This window comes from Erpetoichthys calabaricus, chromosome 3 (genome assembly GCF_900747795.2).
Source record: "Erpetoichthys calabaricus chromosome 3, fErpCal1.3, whole genome shotgun sequence".
Classification (NCBI taxonomy): Eukaryota; Metazoa; Chordata; class Cladistia; order Polypteriformes; family Polypteridae; genus Erpetoichthys; species Erpetoichthys calabaricus.
This window is the reverse complement of record NC_041396.2, coordinates 240,276,538-240,296,197: the sequence shown is the minus strand read 5'-3', so window position 1 is coordinate 240,296,197 and position 19,660 is coordinate 240,276,538. Positions and strand designations below refer to the sequence as shown.

At 35.4% G+C, this 19,660-nt stretch overlaps 2 protein-coding genes across 2 annotated transcripts; both read right to left on the bottom strand.

Moving 5' to 3' along the window:
- Positions 1–338: 338 nt before the first annotated feature.
- Positions 339–1,379, bottom strand: LOC114649492 (trace amine-associated receptor 1-like). The gene is made up of 2 exons (XM_028798980.2): positions 1,064–1,379; positions 339–991 (listed from the first exon to the last, which is right to left on the bottom strand). The coding sequence occupies exons 1-2, from the start codon at positions 1,377–1,379 to the stop codon at positions 339–341; spliced, it is 969 nt and encodes a 322-aa protein (XP_028654813.2).
- A 10,021-nt stretch (positions 1,380–11,400) lies between these two features.
- LOC114649490 (trace amine-associated receptor 1-like) lies at positions 11,401–12,415 on the bottom strand. Its single transcript, XM_051924195.1, has one exon. The coding sequence runs from the start codon at positions 12,406–12,408 to the stop codon at positions 11,401–11,403; it is 1,008 nt and encodes a 335-aa protein (XP_051780155.1). The 5' UTR covers positions 12,409–12,415.
- Between the last annotated feature and the right edge of the window lie 7,245 nt (positions 12,416–19,660).

Below are 19,660 nucleotides of genomic sequence, written 5' to 3'. Positions count from 1 at the left end.
GTTTGGACTTAATTAAACTTTTAAGGCACTAGTGACACTTTAGAATCAAGGTTACTTATAGTTTGTCAATTACAATTTCAGAAGAACTTAAGAAATTCTTTGTGTTGTGCAGCATTAAGTGACTAACAAATGCACTACTGTAAGCCCTTAATCTCCAGTTCTAAAGTGTCATCACACCAGCTTATTGAAAAAAAAACACACAATTTCAAAAATCATATTTCTTTTCAAATAAATAAAAGTTAAGTAATGCACCTAAAATATTTGTGCACACAAAAAGCATAATTTTTTTTCAAATACATAACAGTTAAGTAATTCAACTAAAATATGTATGGACAATTTTAGTCTTCTATTAGCCTTATCATTGAAGACCTGCTTTGAAATACCTTTCCATGGAGGATTGCCCTAAGTGCTTTCCTGAACCAGGTAAAAAAGAAAGCATGTATGAAAGGATTAAAAGTGGAGTTTAGGTAACCCAACCATACCAGAACATCAACCATAACAGGTGGTGCTGAATAATTAGAAAATGGATCAGAAACAAGACATATGAAAAATGGAGTCCAACAAAACAAAAAAACTCCAATTGTTATTCCCAGAGTCCTAGCTGCTTTTCTTTCTCGCTTCATTAACATAGCCTTTTTCTTCTCATTGGCAGTTTCATTTTTCATTGCTGCCTGTTGAATTGTTCTGGCCTGAATCCTAGCAACAATGAAAATTTTAATATAGATGGCAATCATAATAAGTGCAGGAACGTAAAAGAAGAATAACGAAGACAGAAGGCTTGAAGTGGCAGTTTGTATCAGGAAGCATCCTCCGACACAATTAAAATTTTGATAATAAAAATCTTCAATACCTTTTATATTTAATTTTAAAAATATCATCGCATACCCATGAAATGCAGCCAAGACCCAGCCAGTTAAGATCATTTTGAGCGTAATGTAAATTGTGATTGTTTCTCGATATCGCAGCGGGTGACATACTGCATAGTAACGGTCTATTGCAATGAAAAACAGGTGCATTAAAGATGCTGTACACAGCATTATATCTGTGCTGCTGTGTATTTTGCAGAACAATTCGCCGAAGTACCAGCAGCTTTCCAGAGAACGGATCAAGCTTGGAGGCATAATAAATCCACCAAGTAGTAGGTCTGCTATTGCCAAAGAAAGAAGAAGAAAGTTGGTTGGTGTATGAAGTTGCTTGAAATGGGTGATGGAAATGATTACCAGAAGGTTTCCACAGACTGTTACTATTATTGCTGTCCACAGAAAAAAATATGTTGAAATTCGCAGAACCTCTGAGTAGATTATTTTAGGACAAGAGCCATTAATAGCTTCATAACAGAACTGTATATTTTCCAAGATTCCTGCTCGGCAGAAATTCATTTTAAAGAAATATGAGATATTGGTCATGCAGCATTCTTTCCAAGTTAAAAAAAAAAAAAAAAAAAAGTCATAATTTGATATAAATACAATAATAAACGTACTGCTATATCATGTATGTTGGCTAAATATAAAGGAAAAAAATATTGTGTAACATATCTGCACAGGCATTTTTAAAGGATTTTCTTTCAATTGTCTTTCTGTGCTTTTTCAAGAACAGATGTGTTTAATGCCAGGAATCTGAATGCCTGATTAAAGTGCATTATAAAAATGCAGTATAGAGTATTAACACTGTTGTTGGTAATTTAAAAGAACAACAATAATGCATATTATATATAACTGAAAAGACAAACTGATTTATATCAATGCCACTAATTGCAATAATCTGTAATATATTCTAAATTTAAGAAATGCACTTGAGATACACAAACATACTGAAGATTTTGATAAATTATAAATCTAAAATTTCAACTTTAAATATACCACCAGTATATTATGCAGCAGCACTAATATATTATGAATCAGAATTTTTATTGAATTTTATATCTAGGCTATTTGTATGCTTACCTTAACTTGACTGTTGCTTCTTTTTTTATCATATTTTATCATGCATGTTTTATAGTCAGCCACACAAGACCAGACAATGGAAAACAAGCAATTATATTATTCTCCCAGTGGCCAGTAAAGCCCAACACTGGTCATTAGGCTTCAGCCACAGACATCTTGTTAAGACAGAATGCTGCAGTGGGGCCTTGGGTATCAAATCTATTTGCCATTTTTGCTCTCTAGATGGATTCTTTTTTAAACTAAATTATCTTTAAACATTTCATTAATGTGGCATATTATTTGTATTTACTACTTTATTCTAAAATATATATAAATTATTGGGGCATACATTTCTTACAAATTGCAATACTCTATCTATCTATCTATCTATCTATCTATCTATCTATCTATCTATCTATCTATCTAATTAATCAGGTATTTTTTCACTAGTTTTGTCTTCCTTGTACTTTACAACATGAGAGTAAATTTGAGTGATATTAGGTGAATTTGGTTACTTATAGTTAAACAAATGAATTCTTGGTACAGTATTTACCTTTAGATCAAAGTTTTTTTATTTTTTTATTTTGCCCTGTTTGCAAAAACACCACAATTGGTGGTTGCGGAGGGTACTGTTTAAAAGGAGAATATCCTAGAGGTTTTTTAAATAGGAAAACGATGACAAGGGTTAGGCAGAATATTGTTTTATGCCCATTGCAAGTGATCAAAAACTGAAAAACCAATAACAAATGCAATGTTGAATTTGTTTAACATTTTGTTGTAGCACTTCCGAGATGCTGGTTGAGTCTTTGGGTGAGGACTTTCTGCAATGTTCTACCCACTACAGCTCTGTAAATGTAAAGTCAAGGGTAAAGGCAAAAGAAGTACTGAGGTTCCAAAGTAAAAAGTTAAATGAATAATGTTGAGGAAAAATAATTCTGTGAAGATCATGATAAACAGAGGGCCTTAATGCCATTTCAGTCAGTATTAGACAGCACCTTTTTAACTAGTGCAATGTTGTTTTGTGGGTAAAGGGAGAAAAGTGGGTTCAGATTCTTTCCTTTGGGTTAACATACTTGATGGTAAGCGGAAACAGACAGATATGTGTGTGATCTTGTGTGCTTAGTCATGCAGGGATCATGTGAATGAGTACATTCTTGACAACAAAAAGAATGTTAGATTAAATGTGTCAATACCTTAGGATTTTGAATTAACACTAGAATCTCTGAAGCCTACGAAAAAACTCATAATCCCAGGCCACCTTAAATTCCTTTGCAACTCTCCATTAGCGTCTTTTGTTTTGCAAATGTGTCGATCAGCACAAGCAGCAAGCAGCCTGCTATTACACCTAGGTCAACTCGGGCAATAAGTTCTCCTAGCTCAAGACTCTTTATCTGGGTATGAAGTGCCTGAAATTGTATAGGGTAAATAATATATCGTTATTGGAACACATTCATTTCATGTGTGTTCCATGTCTACAACGATCTATGTATATATAGGATGACAGGAAATGTGAGGGAAGAAATTGTGAACACATACCTAAAACAGAAACGTTTTTCATGACAAAATTTTGACATGAAGTGTATAATGTGTGAAAACTGAAGCCCAAATATCAAATAAACACTTTCACAAAAGGTATAACAAAACAAGTGCGCTTTTATTCAAGAATATAACCGAAGAAAAAGAAATCGGATTAGGGTATGACACTGACACGACCGCTTGGGTGGTGCAGCAGTAAGAACTGCTGACTCATAATCAAGAGGTTGCCGGTTTGATTCCAGGTGCTTCCTAGAATTACCATTTTGAGTAGTGAGTTGCTGTTATTGTTACTATTATAGAATAAAAACATACATTTGATTTGAGTCTGTAACAGCTGGTGTAAATTTATGGTACTTGTAAAAGGTAGCGTTTATTTTATTTTTTTTCTGTTTTATTCTCTCAGTCATGTTCACGCTCCCCCCGATCTGACACTGCTGTTTTAAAATAAAGACATGCTATAACAGAGGTGAATTCAAATGAGGATGAAGGTTCTACATTAGAGAAAGAGAACAGAAGCCTTCCCTACAAGAAACATCCACTAGCACATAAGAACAACGCAGCTGCACCAGGTGTAAAGGCGATAGATGGCACCATTTGCAAGTGAATCTGACACATACATGGCCTTCAATGAAACAGCAGAGCATACTGAGCTCACCAAGGTATTGTGCAAAGTTCTGTCTGTGGTTACGTTTTGTGATGGTCTTTATGTAAAAAATTTGTATATGTTACTTATATAAAAGTCACATCAAAGCCTTAAATAATCTTGCTCCACCCTATATTTTGGAATGCCTTTCACTTTACACTTCAAATCATAACCTTAGATCTTCAAATGAATGTCTGCTTATAATTCAAAGAGCTAAACATAAAAGAAGTGGTGAGGCAGCCTTCTGCTCTTATGCACCTAAAATCTGGAATAGTTTACCGATAGAAATTCGCCAGGCTAATACAGTGGAACACTTTAAAAAACTGTTGAAAACCCATTATTTTAACTTGGCTTTCTAATAACTTCATTTTAGTGTAACCCTGATATTCTAACTAAAGGACTCCTTTGGCACTGTGTCTATTTAGAGAATCCTTGGGTATCACTGGTATAACTTTGTGTTGAATGAGTAGTTGCTCATTACCTGCATTGTGAGGGAGCAACAGTTATGGCACTTAAGCCATGTGGCATGCTTCCCTGAGGATGATTTGGCTCGCAGCACCCATGTAACACCTGGCTGCAGCAGATAGAGGGTAATTTCTGGAGAGTGGGACTGGACCATGTGTCTGCCGGGGGGGTTGCCAACCAGGATCCCAAGCTGTTTCATTGTGTGGTGGGTGCAGCAACGCTCTGTACCAGTGCAGGCTCCCCAACCTGACCAGACCTGACTGACCTGATATTCTGACCACCGCAGAAAAGGACAAGAAGTTCTCCCAGTTCCTGGCTTGATTATCTGGGAGTGAGCTACCTAGAGTTGTAATGGGAAATAATTTCATGTGTGTTCTATGTCTACAACAATCTATGTAAACACATCATTAAAACAGAAACGTTTTTCGTGTTTAGTAATAAATGACCAAATGTAGACATAAATTGTATAATGTATTAAGGCTCATGGCCAAATACCAAATAAACACTTTCACAAAAGGTACAAGTACAATACAACGGCTTCCTTGGTGCAGCGCCAAGAACTGCTAAGTTATAATCCAGAGATCACGAGTTCAAAAACAGCTCCCCTGCAAATTTACCGTTTTGAGTAGTGAGCTGCTCTTATTGTTAATATTATACAATAAAAACATACATTTCTTATAGTACTTGTAAAAGTTAGCGTTTTTTTTTTACCTTTACTCTCTCAGTCACAATCATGATACAACACCCACCCCCTGCTCCAGATATGACGCGGTTACTTTTTATCTGAAACTGGGAATAACTGTAGATATGGGTGGTGTTTTGAGACAATGGAACTGGAAATTCTCTGATCTGGAGGGATAAAAGCTGACACACAAATGCTGGTGAATCTGCCTTCTGGATACCTCATTTTCACTTGAATTTTTTTTATTCAGTTTTATTGAATGTTCCTGCTCACGCTGAATTAGTATGCACCTTATGGTTTATAATGTCAAAGCAGCACTGACAAAAAAACAGAAACATAGGTATATGATATTTGTAATAACTCATTTTATGATCTGTATAGTACATTTCGGAAAATATTGTGGCACAGATGCAACATTATTCATATTATTCATATTCATTTGTATGCCTTTTTGCGGTTGTAATCAATGACCACATTTTTTTTATCTGATCTTGTCCAATCTCCACATTTTGGTGCATGTTGGTGTTTCTTTTGTACTACAGGACATGCAGAGGAAAGAATGGTACAGAGAGGTCAGTTCCACGCTATATGCAATATGCCCTTCATATGTTTATGACATGTGTACCTGTTGCAATGTACACAATTCTCTCTGTGCTGTGGTTCCTATTACACTGAAGGGAAGCCTGACACTGACTGACTGAGTTTGCTTTCCTGGGGGAAGCGGCAGTCTTGGAACAGAAGCTTGTCGATGTTGCATCCTTTATCCATCGCCTTTTTTTGTAAGAAGCGATGAAAAAGTTCATCTGTAAGGTGAGCCAAGAACACTCTTGTTTTCTTAGTGGACCCTGTGCATGCCTTGTGAAGTACATGTGCATTGATGGCTGCCAAGTCAAGCGTGTTATAGCACAAGCAACCGGCCACCCGTGTGCTCCTGCTTGACACATTTACAAGACAAGAGATGCTGATGGAGAGGTGCGAGTGGATTTAAGGTGGGCCGGATTTATGAGTTTTTTCTTTGTTATTTTGCAAAAAAATTGCTTGCTGCTGTGGCAATTACAATACACATGTGTGCTTTGGAGGTGAAGTGAGAGAAAAAATACTTGTCAGTTTAATCCAGAGTGAAGTTCAGTAAGTTTAGCACAGATGTTTTAGTGTAGGTAGAGTGGTAATGGAGAGCTGTCACTCGTATCTCAGAAAAGCAGGTTCTGTATTGTGTTTGCATGTTCTCCCTTTGTATTTATGTATTGATTACTATCAGTGCCAGTGAGCTTATTCACTTGAACATGTTGTCCCTAGTTCTTTTATTATCATATTCTCAGCAAGAATAATTCATGCATTAAAAGGATTCAATATTTGGTTTTTGGCATTTCAGACTGTTTCATCAAGGTGAGGGTCTATTACACAATATCATATTATTTTTCTCAGTAATTTTTTTCCATGCCTGTGCTCGACATGCCATAGACCAGTGCTCCGCAACCTTTTCTCACCTACGACACACCAAAGTTCTTCCTAGAATTCCGCGGCACATCAAAAGCCAAAATACAGTATATAGCAGTGCCGTAGCTAGGCCGGGGTTTGGGGGCGATCCGCTCCGAGCGCCAGCTATTTAGAGGCGTCCAAACTACAGTACTTTCCTTTTTTTTTGTTCCTTGAAGAGGCGCAAAAAAAAATTTCTTTCAGCTTTGGTGCGTCAAATTTTTTCAACTCCCCGGACAACATCAACTCCAGCTACGCCACTGATATATAGATATTAATTTAAATCACAAATTTTACAATAAATTTTCATTTTTTATTATATGTATACATTTATTATAAGTATACATACATAAAAACTATACTATATTTACTTTTATGCAATCGTAATAATTATTATAACATAATGACCGATTAATGTGATACCTACGCTTGTTTCAATGAACACAGAAGTTTTATATTCGGCTCAATATTTGACAGCGCAACCCGAAGTTCTTGGTCAAGATCTTTTAAGCATGACCGCTTATCATTTTTAATTAACACAAGAGTTGTTTGTCTTTTTTGGAGTAACTGGGATGGTTTGAATTTAGATGGCGATTTAGTTTACTGGGTGCCATTGCCTCGTTTGATAGCTGATCGCCGCAAATGATGCATTGTGGCTTTGGAGCCGTTTCGTCACCACACCGCGAGAATCCATATCGAATGTAGTCTTCGTTGTACTTCCTTTTCACAATTTTCTGTTTTTTTTTGCAACACTTGTGCTGGGTTCTTCATCATCTGTACGTGAAGACGAATCTTTTCCACGTAAAAATGTATCCATATTTAAAGGGGTATAACACTAAATATGAATCACACGAAGAACATTAACCGTACACAATTCAGCAACACAACTAATAGTAATGGATGATAACTACTGTCGCAAGACGAGTGAATGTGACGTAGCACGACTAATACGTCGGCTTGAATTGAATCTAGGTGAGGGTACGGAGCGCTCTGCCTATCAAAGCGTACTACGGAGTTGTCTGGCGACTACGTAGGGCCTACGTCTTAGGCAACAGGCGCCAGGCGATGGGATTTATTATTTCAGAGAAATGACACATAAAATTATGAAACCTCTAAAAGGCTATTTAAGCGAATATTTCATTGCACGTATTCTCGTTATTGTGTTTCTAAGGAGGACCGTTGAAATATTATTTAGTTAGAAAATTGTCTTAATTGTCTTATTTGACCGCGTCACACCTGTATCGGCTCAAGGCACACCAGTGTGCCGTGGCACACCGGTTGCGGAGCACTGCCATAGACAGTGTAAATTAGAGGTGGCTTGGCTCTTTCAAAATTCTAAGGCTTTATTTAAAATTCCATGCCATGTAACCTATTCAGTTTAGATTTATTATTATTTGTACAATAAATCCAGTTTTAAGTTTAAGTTTTAAGGCTTTTTTTTACACTGCAAGAGCAGGCTAATTATTTTTTTAAATTTATAAAATATGCTTCACTTTAGAGTGCAACTTCATGTGCCAAATTAAAATTATACCATGTTTGTAATAAAGAAGTAACTTTGACTTGAAAAATACCAAACTTATCCTTTACGTTTTGACTAAAGTACACCATGAAAACTTTGCAATGTGGCAGAAAGCCAAAACAGTATTTTTAACAGTCTTAATGCCTTTTCCAGTTTGAACTATAAACATCAAATTGTCATCAGAAACCTTAAAAATATCTGTCTCTCTAGCCTTGTTGTCTCTATCTATCTATCTATCTATCTATCTATCTATCTATCTATCTATCTATCTATCTATCTATCTATCTATCTATTGCTGATCTTTCTCTGTCACCCCATTGTAATTTACATTAGGAAAGTTTGTAGATCACCATAACTCAGCCCTACAATCAGTGAGGTCTTTTTAAAGTGTTTGCTTATAACTGTGTGCTACAACATGTAAAAGCAGCTGGACAATCCTTTCAGAGGCTGGGGCATAAGACTGCATTCACTCCATTTGCTTTAGCTTTCTCTAAATATCAAAGGTCTTACAGAGATACCTGTAATCGAGGGTGGCCTTAATAACGCAAGAATTTTTTTCCTGTGGTTAATAAGCTACAACAAGCTTGAACATTGTTTTACTAACAATTTACCATTGGAGAATATGAAAAATATCTTAACCCTTCATAAGAAAGTAACAACCTTTTTAACACTAGAATTACCAGAGCCTGGTAGTGAGGAGGGATGGAAACGAGACTCTTGATTACACTTAGTTTGTGTCTGTACTTGTGCTGTTACTTAGAGAGTCAGATGGGGGGAGGGGTGATGTTAGAGCACGTGAGCTTATTCAGTGCTGCAGGAACAACGTACATGTTGATCTTTTTTTTCTTTCAGTACATGTGCCTTCCCTGTTTATTTATATATCTCTGCCTGTCTGTCTCTCTATTACGCAGTGCTCTGTCTATCTGTGTGTTATGGATCTTAAAAATAACAGTTTTAGGGACAGTTGCTCATGTTAATTGCAGTCTCAATTGTTAAAAAAATATTTTAAAAGGAGCATCCCATATGAAAATATAACGATCTCATTAACTGACAATTCATACCAATTTACAAATTTTATGTCCGTTTGAGGTTAAAAAGAAAAAAAAGAAGTAACACTTTATCTCCAGCAGGGAATTGAACTCATGTTTGTGAGGCAGAGAAAAGCTACTCACTCTGAGAGGCAAATCTTAGCGCATTACGCCACGGAAATTGTTGTATGGGGTGTGAAGCTTTTGTGAAAGTGTTTATTTGATCTTAGGAACTCAGGCTTTACACATTCTATAGTTTATGCTTACATTTTGTAACATTTATTACTAAAATATGAAAAAGTTTCTGTTTTAACAATGTGTTTACACGGGTTACTGTAGAAATGGTACACACATGGAATGCGTGTGTTCCAAATAACGATCTATTATTTCAACTCTAAAACTCCACTTCACTCCCAGACAATCAATCAAGGCATGAGCTGGGAAAAGTGCATTCACGTTCTAAGTCGAAGGGGGGATGGAATAGCCGGCTGCTGGCAGCTTGTCTTTTATCAGCACATTTAGAGGACAAAAGACGCTGGCGGAGAGGTGTGAACGGATTTAAGAAGCGATTTAAGGTGGGCTGGATCTACGAGTTTTTTCGTAGGCTCTGGTAATTCTAGTGTTAATGTTTTCCATTTTCCATTTCCATTCAGCTCCTATCCTATATTTTCACAAATTTCTTCTTCATCCATCCATAAACTGCCCAGTGAAATGAGACCAACCACCAGTGTAGCAGATTTAATTTCCCACCACAGAGATCAAGCATTTTGTATATTATTTATGGTTTATTATTTCTTGTTATGACTTGAGATATTTTTGTGTTTCACTTATTCATCTTTTACTTGGTATTAATGTGTTGATCCTGATTTATATTTAGTGTTGTTTGTTATGCTTTTTAGTGGTTCTGTTCCTGTTGTACCATTTTTAAAATTTTTGACTCAAATATTCAAAGGCACTGTGTTAAAAAACGTATTCCTAATATTTTATTTTGACAAACAATTTTGAGATGAAAGGCTCATTAAATTGTTGATATATTCTTAACAACCAGATATAACCAACAAAAAGGTAAAAAGAGAGAGAACACATTATTGCTTCATTGACAGATTCAGTAGAGAAATACATGGAAGCATTGCTTAACACTTATGTTGTAATTAAATATTCATTTTAATTCATTTAGCCAATCAGTTTTCTAAACCATCACTGTTATTTCACTTTAGTCTTATGGAGGAGGACAAAGCTTACAAAGGTTCTATGAGATATTAGAAACTTTCAGAAAATTGAAGCACCTGGCTGACATTGACAGAGGTTTTACCTTTTTGCATACCAGCAATCATCAATTTATATTTAATATGACAACACCATAAAGGATAAGTTTAGTATCTTTCAAGTCAAAATTATTTTTTCACAAACATGTCATATATGCATTTGCCTTTCGAAATTGTGCTCTAAAGTTGAGGGTTTTCTGTAAATGTTTAAAAATATCTTGCCTATGCTGGTACTTCAGTAAATTTTTAGGATTTCATTTTCCAGTGGTGCTCTGTGCTCCACGGCCTCCATTATAAAGCATCAGTGTGGGCAAGATATTTATTTAAATTTATAGAAAGCGCTTTAACTTTAGAAGACAATTTCTTTTAGAAATAATTTGTTCCAAGTTAAGCAAATGAGATAACAGCAAAAATGTACAAAGTATAAAACTAAAGCAGCACTAGACAGGCCCAGAAATAAATGAGTGAATGTCTTTCCAGAGCTTTAGAATTAGAATTCTGATCTAAACTGCACTGATGCATGACGTTTGAGATCCTGAGACAAAGCTGGAACAAACTTACTCCACACAAAACCTGTTTATTTGTTTGCTGCTAAAAATTAGTCAATGGATTTATAACAAGAAGCTTTGAACATTTTTGATTTCACATTTTGCTCCATCATATAATAATAATCCTGTCAATCAAAGAATTCAGTTTGTCCATGAAAGTTAGAATATATCCATATTTAACACATATTTGAGAACTGATAACAATAGCTGTGAATCTATATTGCACAGCTCTGAATATTGTAGAATTCTAATAAGTGCCTTAAAATTGACTTCAGTTTTCACTTTGAATGAACATATTTATTCAGGCTGTTTTCATTTATTCTGTGTAAAGTCGTATTAAAGAAGAGTTGTTTTTAAAAATTTCTCCAAATGCAATCATTTTAAGAGCCTTTCTAAACCATTTATAAAAGAAGGCATATATAAGGGGATTCAAAGTTGAGTTTAAGTAAGCAAACCACATTAAAATTTCCCCTACTAATGCTGGAGTTGAATAATTGAGAAAGGGATCAAGAATTGCGCACAAGAAATATGGTGACCAACAAATTAGGAACACGCCTACAACTATTGCCAGAGTTTTTGCAGCTTTAGTTTCTCTTTTTCTTGAAGATTTTTTTCTACTTTCAATAATTTGTGCTTGATTTTTTGCTACTGTAAAAATTTTCACATAAATAGCTATCATGATAAAACCTGGAATATAAAATGCAATTGTCGAACAAAGCAGACCTGATATTTGACTTTGTACTAAGCTGCAACCCCCAATACAATACAAAACTTCCTTATAATAATGTTCTATACCTTTCATATTAAGTCCTAAAAATATAACACCAAACCCAATAATGGTTGACAGAGACCAGCTAATTAAAACAGTTTTACCTATTAGTGATACACTGATTTTAGTGTGATAAATTAGAGGATAACACACTGCACAATAGCGGTCAACTGAAATGAAAGAAAGATGCAAAATAGAACTTGTGCAGAGCATCATGTCCATGCTAGTATGAAACTTGCAGAAGAAATCCCCAAAATACCAGCAGGTTTCCACCGATCTGATCATGCTGGGTGGCATCACAAGTCCTCCAAGTAAAAAGTCAGCAACTGCCAAAGACAATGTTAGGAAGTTTGTTGGCGTATGAAGCTGCTTGAAATGGGAAATGGAGATTATCACCAAGAGGTTACCGCAAAGCGTGAACGTTGTTATTGTCCACAGAGTCATATATATGAGAACACGGGCAGTTATGGAATATATTTGTTTAGGGCATGAATTTTCTAATGATGCATAACAAGTGTGGCCATCTTTTGTTATTCCTCTTTGTGTGAAATTCATTTTTATCTTCAACCTAAAGAGGAAAAAAAACACCTTTTTTAAATGCAGGGCTGTACATTCATTCATACTAATAATAAAAGACTTTTTATACTATAGTATTTAATGCTAACTACAGTAAAGACATTTAGTCTGAATTCTTTTGTTGAAATCTAAAAAAATATAAAATAGTAACAAGTGTATTGTTTTGGTAATATTTTAGTTTTGGTTCTGCGAAAATGCATCTACCTGTATTACTCATTTACTATGATGAAAGAAGACCTTAACAAACACTATTTTGGGTCTTCATAACACTTTCAAAGCATCAGTAAAGTGTTTACTAACTACTAACTAAACATCACTTTGGTTTGGTCTGAAGTGGCTTAACTAAGACACATTTCTCTTGATATTACACATTTAGTATAAGACCCATGAATCCTTCATATTATCAAGTAATTTTACCATCATGTCAATTTGCCACGCTGCAAAAGTATGAATAAATATATATAGTGTTATTAAGACCAAAAGAAGCCTATGTTAAGGTCTAGTTACATAAGAGTAAAAGAGTAATAGATGCATTTTTGTAGTACCTAAACTAAAGTTTTGCCATTGTTTTTTTTATAATAACCTGATTCTACTTCATTTCTTAACATTTTATAACAAAACATTTGACTTGTCAAACTGTCACATAAACTTTATACAGTATGTGACTACCATAAAGTAAGCTGTTAAATACATTTAGAATTTAGTCAGTGCATATGGTGCTTAGACAACCTTTAACAATATGACTGAAAGACGAATTTGCATTTAGTAGGTAAAAAATTGAAGATTCAACTTTTTATAAGAAATTTTAGTGGATAATAGCTGCCAACACCACCACCTCCAGCTGACTCTGCACCCTTGCATAATATTTACTCCAGACATTTTTGCCAAACATGTCCATTACTGCCTATTATTTTTAATTGGTAATAAAAAATTGTGAAGTTCTATATATCAATAAATGTCAGTAGTAGTAATTATATTAACATTTCTCTTTCAGAATAAAACAAGCATCTATTATTTTTCATCACTTTTAAGTCACTTGAAAAAAACAATAAATTATTACATTGTCACGAATTGAATAGATATCCTTAATACACTTACACTTTTGTCCCGTTACCCTCTGCCATGCACTGAGTTTTGCTTCATTAAAATTGGTCTTTTATAATATTCTTTGAAAAATGAAATCAGTAGGAGTGTCACATGAGAAATCACACAGTAATACTTGCATTTTGTCTCAATGGGGTTGGATTACCTTTCATTCATTAGTTGTGAAAACTTAAATGGGTCCACAATGTAAACATTTTACAGTATATGGCAAGCTCTTCATAGCTACTTTCTATATAAGTGTTTGATAACAAGTAGTATATAATAACAAAATATATAAAACATAACTAAAACAAAATAAACTTGCTGAAAAAAAATACTGAAAAACCTATTCAAAAGAAGAAAAAAACCAGTATTAAAATGCCATGAAACGTTATATATAAAAGCCACTCTGAACATTAGAAATGTTTGGTTAAGAGCAATCAGTTCAGCCTATAATAGCTTGGCACTTTTCATATTTCCGAAGTATTAAGCTAAATTGATTGATAAAATACCATTGTGTGGTTGTCAACTTCACGTTTTAGTGTTTTTATCCATACCTAATTTAATATCTTAAGTAAAACGATGTTACCCTAATTTACCCTACAAGGAGTAATCCCTTGTGTGGAGGTTGAGTTCTGTTTTGTTAAGTTGCACTTGATTGAATGGAATGTTATTTTCCTCTAATAAAATTTAAAAAAGGAATAATCCACCCAAACATTATATGTATACTTTTTATCTGTTACTTGCCCCCTGTTGTTTGTAGTGCTTTATAATCTCAACTTTTCATGAAGAATGGAGATCACAAAATTTTTGATACAATGCCAGGATCCAAACCTGAGGCTCACTGGTAGACACACATCAAGGTGGATGGAGTTTAACACTGGATAGACACCTCTAAATTGCTTTAAGTCATTGCTCTGTGCCCTCTGTTCACGCTCTGCTTGGCCTGCTGTTGTGGCTGTTTCTTAACAGGTGGTTCTGGTCACTCAGACAGTCTTTGACAACCTGAAAAAATGTCCCTCTCTGGTCATCACTGTGGGTGTTACAGATTTTTTCGCTGTCAATATCTCACTTTCCTTCCTTGTCTGCCCACCTATGATACCTCAATCTTCTGTGGCTCTTTCTGTACTGTTTCTTGCACTGTCATCTGCATCATCCACTGCCCACCTATGCATTCAAGGCATTGGTTCCTCCTCACACTGCTCATTTGAGGTAACGGGAATATAATAGTTTTGACTTGGGGCTTACTGTATTTTCGCCTGGATAAAACTGACAGTACTGTGAGGATTATAGTTTTTGATTTCTTCAGCATATTCAGTACCATCTAGATGTCATTGTTAAGGGATGAACTCAGAGATACAGTATGCTGGTGGATGAGTCTATGGCGTCCTGGTTTATGGAGTATCTGTCTGGCAAACCACTGTGTTTCTGATATGGATGTGAGCAACATTGCAGAACTACAAAGAACAGTCCTGACTCCTTTTTTACACCTCTGACTACAACTATAACATCAGGGTATGTCACTTGCAGAAATACTCAGATGATTCTGCACTTATTGGATGTATTGATAAAAGGGATGAAATAGAGAAAACATCTTTATTTGAAAACAGCAGTGTCAGATCGGGGGGGAGCATGAATGTGACTGAGAGAAACAAACTGAAAAAAAAAACAAAAAATGCTAACCTTTACAAGTACCATAAATTTACAGCAGCTGTTACAGACTCAAATTAAATCTATGTTTTAATTCTATACTGCTTTGCAGTAAGGAGACTGTGGAAGATTGTGGGTTCGCTTCCCGGTTCCTCCCTGTGTGGATAGCGCTTTGAGTACTGAGAAAAGCGCTATATAAATGTAATGAATTATTATTATTATTACTAGTAAGAATAAGAGCAGCTCACTACTCAAAATGGAGGCATCCGGGGTCAAACCAGCATTCCTTTGATTACCAAATCAGCAGTTCTTACCGCTGCGCCACCAAAGCGGTCGTATTAAGGGTGTGTCAATATCGCACCCTAACAAGGGTTCTTTTTCCGCAGTTATATTCTTCAATAAAAGTGCACTTGTTTTGTTATACTGTACTTGTACCTTTTGTGAAGGTGTTTATTTGATATGTGGACTTCAGGCTTCATACATTATACACTTCATGTGTACATTTTGTCAATTATTATTAAAACATGAAAAATGTTTCTGTTTTAACGATGTGTTTACATAGATTGTTGTAGACACAGAACACACATGAAATGCATGTCAAATTATGATATATTATTTACCCTATATAACTTTAAGCAACTCACACGCAGGTAAACAGACTTGAGCTGAGAGAACTTTCTGCCCTTTCTGTATTGGTGGGGGGATGGGATAGCAGGTGGCTTGTTGGTTGTGCATATTGACATGTTTACAAGACAAAAGACGCTGACGGAGAGGTGCAGAGGGATTTAAGGTGGACCGGGTTTACAAGTTTTTTCGTAGGCTTTGGTAATTCTACTGTTAATAATTTATGTGATGTCACCCTACAGGTTCAAATACAGGAAGAGTCAGTTCCTGAGTCATGGAGGAGCAGTAAACTGAAGTAACTACGTATATGAGTCCAAAAAGGATCATTTTATGCATTCATCCAACATCACTAGAACCAGGTATGCTATGCAATTAAACTCAACAGCGTGGAAAAAATCTTTTTTTTCTGCAGCGGTAAAATGTACCAAATTGTTATAAAACCTGCAATTGTTTGCTTTGTCTGTATGGTAAAAAATGGTCAGTGCAAGTGCTTGGGTGACTCGTATTTCTGTTTGTGATCACTAGTGTTGATCGGAGAAATTCGCCAAAGTGTTTCTCGCTGCAAATATGCCATTTCACCAGTGACATTGTTAGCAGAATAATTTTTTGAAAATTCATTGTGCTGGCAGCTTAGACTCAATTTTATCTCCTAATGCTCCAGTGTGCTATCACAGAAGTTTAGCAGCCAGTATTGATGTTGGATGGGACAGCCACTCAAGTATCCTAATAGTTCACTAAATATACTGTAAATATAGTGTAAAAATTGTACACTAAATTGAGTATCCTAATAGTACATGAAAAATGACTGGAAAACTTGAAAAAATGTATAAACACAAAACATGCAATCAAAGGAAATGTTTTGGTGTATTCATGTCTTAAAGGTTGTGTGTTTTGTATGGACTTGTACGTGAGCTGTGTTTGAATATGTATGCCTACCCCTTTAACAGTTTTACCCAGGGTGCTATGCAGCTGATCAACCAGGAAGGAGTGAAGACTTCACATGCTTTAGTGTTGTGCCTATTTGGTAGCAGCAGCATTGAGCCCATTAGGGAAAACCAAACAAACTGCAGTTTTGAGTTTGAGAGAGGTGAGTACCTGTTATCAAATCTTTCAGGGGCACAACTTAGTGGATTAATGCTTCCTGTCTGCAAGGGATTTTTCTTTTTTGAAATTTAATTCTATTAATTTTATCTCTGGGAAGCCCAGTGGTGCAGTGGTTGGCACTGCAGCCTCACAACTCAGGTCTTATTTTTGGCCACAATTTTTGGTCCAGAATAGTTGGCAAACAGTTCCATAGACCTCAGGAACACTTAAAAGACTATTGCATCATTATAATTCACTCAAGTTTAATTTCTCCTTGCCCATTAACTTCAATGCGTTTCACTCAGTTCTGCAAAGTACCCAAACATTTCCACAATTTCACCGAAATCAAGACAAGAACAATTCAGACAGGTTCACTCATCACTAGTGAACACAAACAACACATTGCTGATACCAAACAAACAGAATAAGCACAAGTACATTGTAGTAAAAATGCAATAGTAGATGAAAATAAGAAGGTCTTGTTTCCAAAAAGAGCTTAGTAAAGAAACATCAGTCCGACTGAATCAGCTTTTCTGAGAAGATTTCGATGAGCTAATGATTTTCTTGAGACCTCCTTTTGAGAGACAATGAGCACAATAATAGAATACTTTTTTTATACCCACTGTGTCTGGATGCCATGTCCGATCAGGGTCATTGGAGCTTGGAAGATAATGGGGGATCACTAGCCAGATAGAAAAATGTGAAAAACAAAGAAAATAAATAATCAAATTTTGTAAAAGTTGAACTCAATTGTTTTTAGAACTTTTATTCTTTTCAAGAGATCCCCCTTGGAGTTTAGTGTTGTGATATTTTTACATTAAATAAGGGTGTTTTTGTTTTTACCCCTTTGAGTTTCGAGCAGAAGCATATAATGTAGTATTTTATGTATAACATTGCATATTGCATGAGGTTTGACACTGTGTTTAGGTTTGTGTGTATTTGCCCTGTGATGGACAAGCACCCTGTTCTGCCTTCTGCCGTATGGCTTATGAGACCCTACCCTGTATAAACTTAGGATAAGAAGATGGATGGATGTTATGGTAATACTAGGTCCCACTAACATAGCAGCTGAGATCTGTTAAGCTGTCAACACAACAGACAAAAACTTCAGTTAACAGCAGTTAACAGGATTTATGGAGGAAATAAACCTACTGAGATTCAACTATTGATAATGCTAGAGAAAATCCTCCGTAAATAAAGAATAGATGTGCGCTACTGATATTAATGAATCCAAAGATGAAGGTATTTTATTACATTAACCAATGGTACCACTTTGTGATCCTGTTTAATGCAGCATGGCTGACTGACTCATCTCAACAGAGCATCCTTTTTTACAACTTGGGTTCATTTACATTACACAACTATAAAGCATTTTCATTGCACCAAACAGAGAGCATGTTATTGTCTTCAAAGACACCTATCTCTTGAGTATTACTTAAATGTTAACAAATAGTTACACAAATTAAAAGTCTTGGTAAATTTATGGTTCCTGGAATAAGACTTCTTGTTTGTAAACCAGCTGTGTTTTTTTGGCTTTGCCCAGATATTTGGTAAGACTGTGGGTATCAGTTACAGTGCTAATAATCAGTGTATTAAAAGTGCTATGTAACTAAGTACTTTATGTATATAATGTTTGTTGATTTTTAATTTTTTTTTACAAAGAACAAGTATTATTGGTACGCAGTATGATATAGTGTTTAACACTTTGGATTTAGGAATCCACACCCTAAGGTTGTGGGTTCAAACCATGTTACTGTCATTATGTGATCATGAGCATGTCACTTCACTTGCTTGTACTCCAATTGGAAAAACAAAAGAAATGTAACTAATTGTATCTAAGAAGTTGTATGTTACTTTGGATAAAGGTGTCAGTCAAATAATATGTAATAATGATATTATTAGGTCTTTGGAGAAGCTTGCTCATGAATTTGCTATACACAATTGTCCATGTGTAAAATATTCCTGCATTAAATCAATTTCTTCTTTTCCTAGTGCCTTGGCTTTTGTTGGTGGTCATTGCAAAACAAAATTTTACATGAAATTAATGTGAAATTTGAGTATAAATTGTTATTATTAGATTTGCATGACTTTTGTTTGTCTACATTTTACATTCAACTGTTTTTTTGTGTGTGTTTTAATCAGTTGTTTTTGGTTCCCATTTGAAGTCCACAGATGTGAATGTGTATAAAAAGAATTTTGGAAAGCAGGAGGAGAGTGACACAATACATCCCCAATCAAAGTAAGCAAATGAGCATGTAAATGTAAATGATTTTGTAGGGTGATGTGGTGATCCCATTTCAGAGTCGGTTAATGCAAAAGTGTATTACAATGGAATAGCTTGTGAGGAACCATGTAACACTAGAATCACAGAAGCCTATGAAAAAAAGTCTTAATCCTAGGCCACCTTAAATTCCTTCGCACCTCTCCATTAGCGTCTTTTGTTTTGCAAATGTGTCAATCAGCACAAGCAGCAAGCAGCCTGCTATCACATCCACCCCTCCGCCACAGCTCAAGTTGGACAAAAGTTATCCCAGCTCAAGTCTGTTTATCTGGGTGTGAGGTGCCTGGAGTTGTATAGGGTAAATAATATGTCTTTATTTGGAACACATGCATTTTATGTCTGTTCCATGTCTACAATGATCTGGGTAAATTTAGGATGACAGAAAATGCAAGGCAAAAAATGTTGAACACTTCATGTTATAGCACTAATGACAAAGTTATGACATGAAGTGTATAATGTGTGAAGACTGATGTCCAAATATCAGATAAACACGTTCACATAACGTACAAG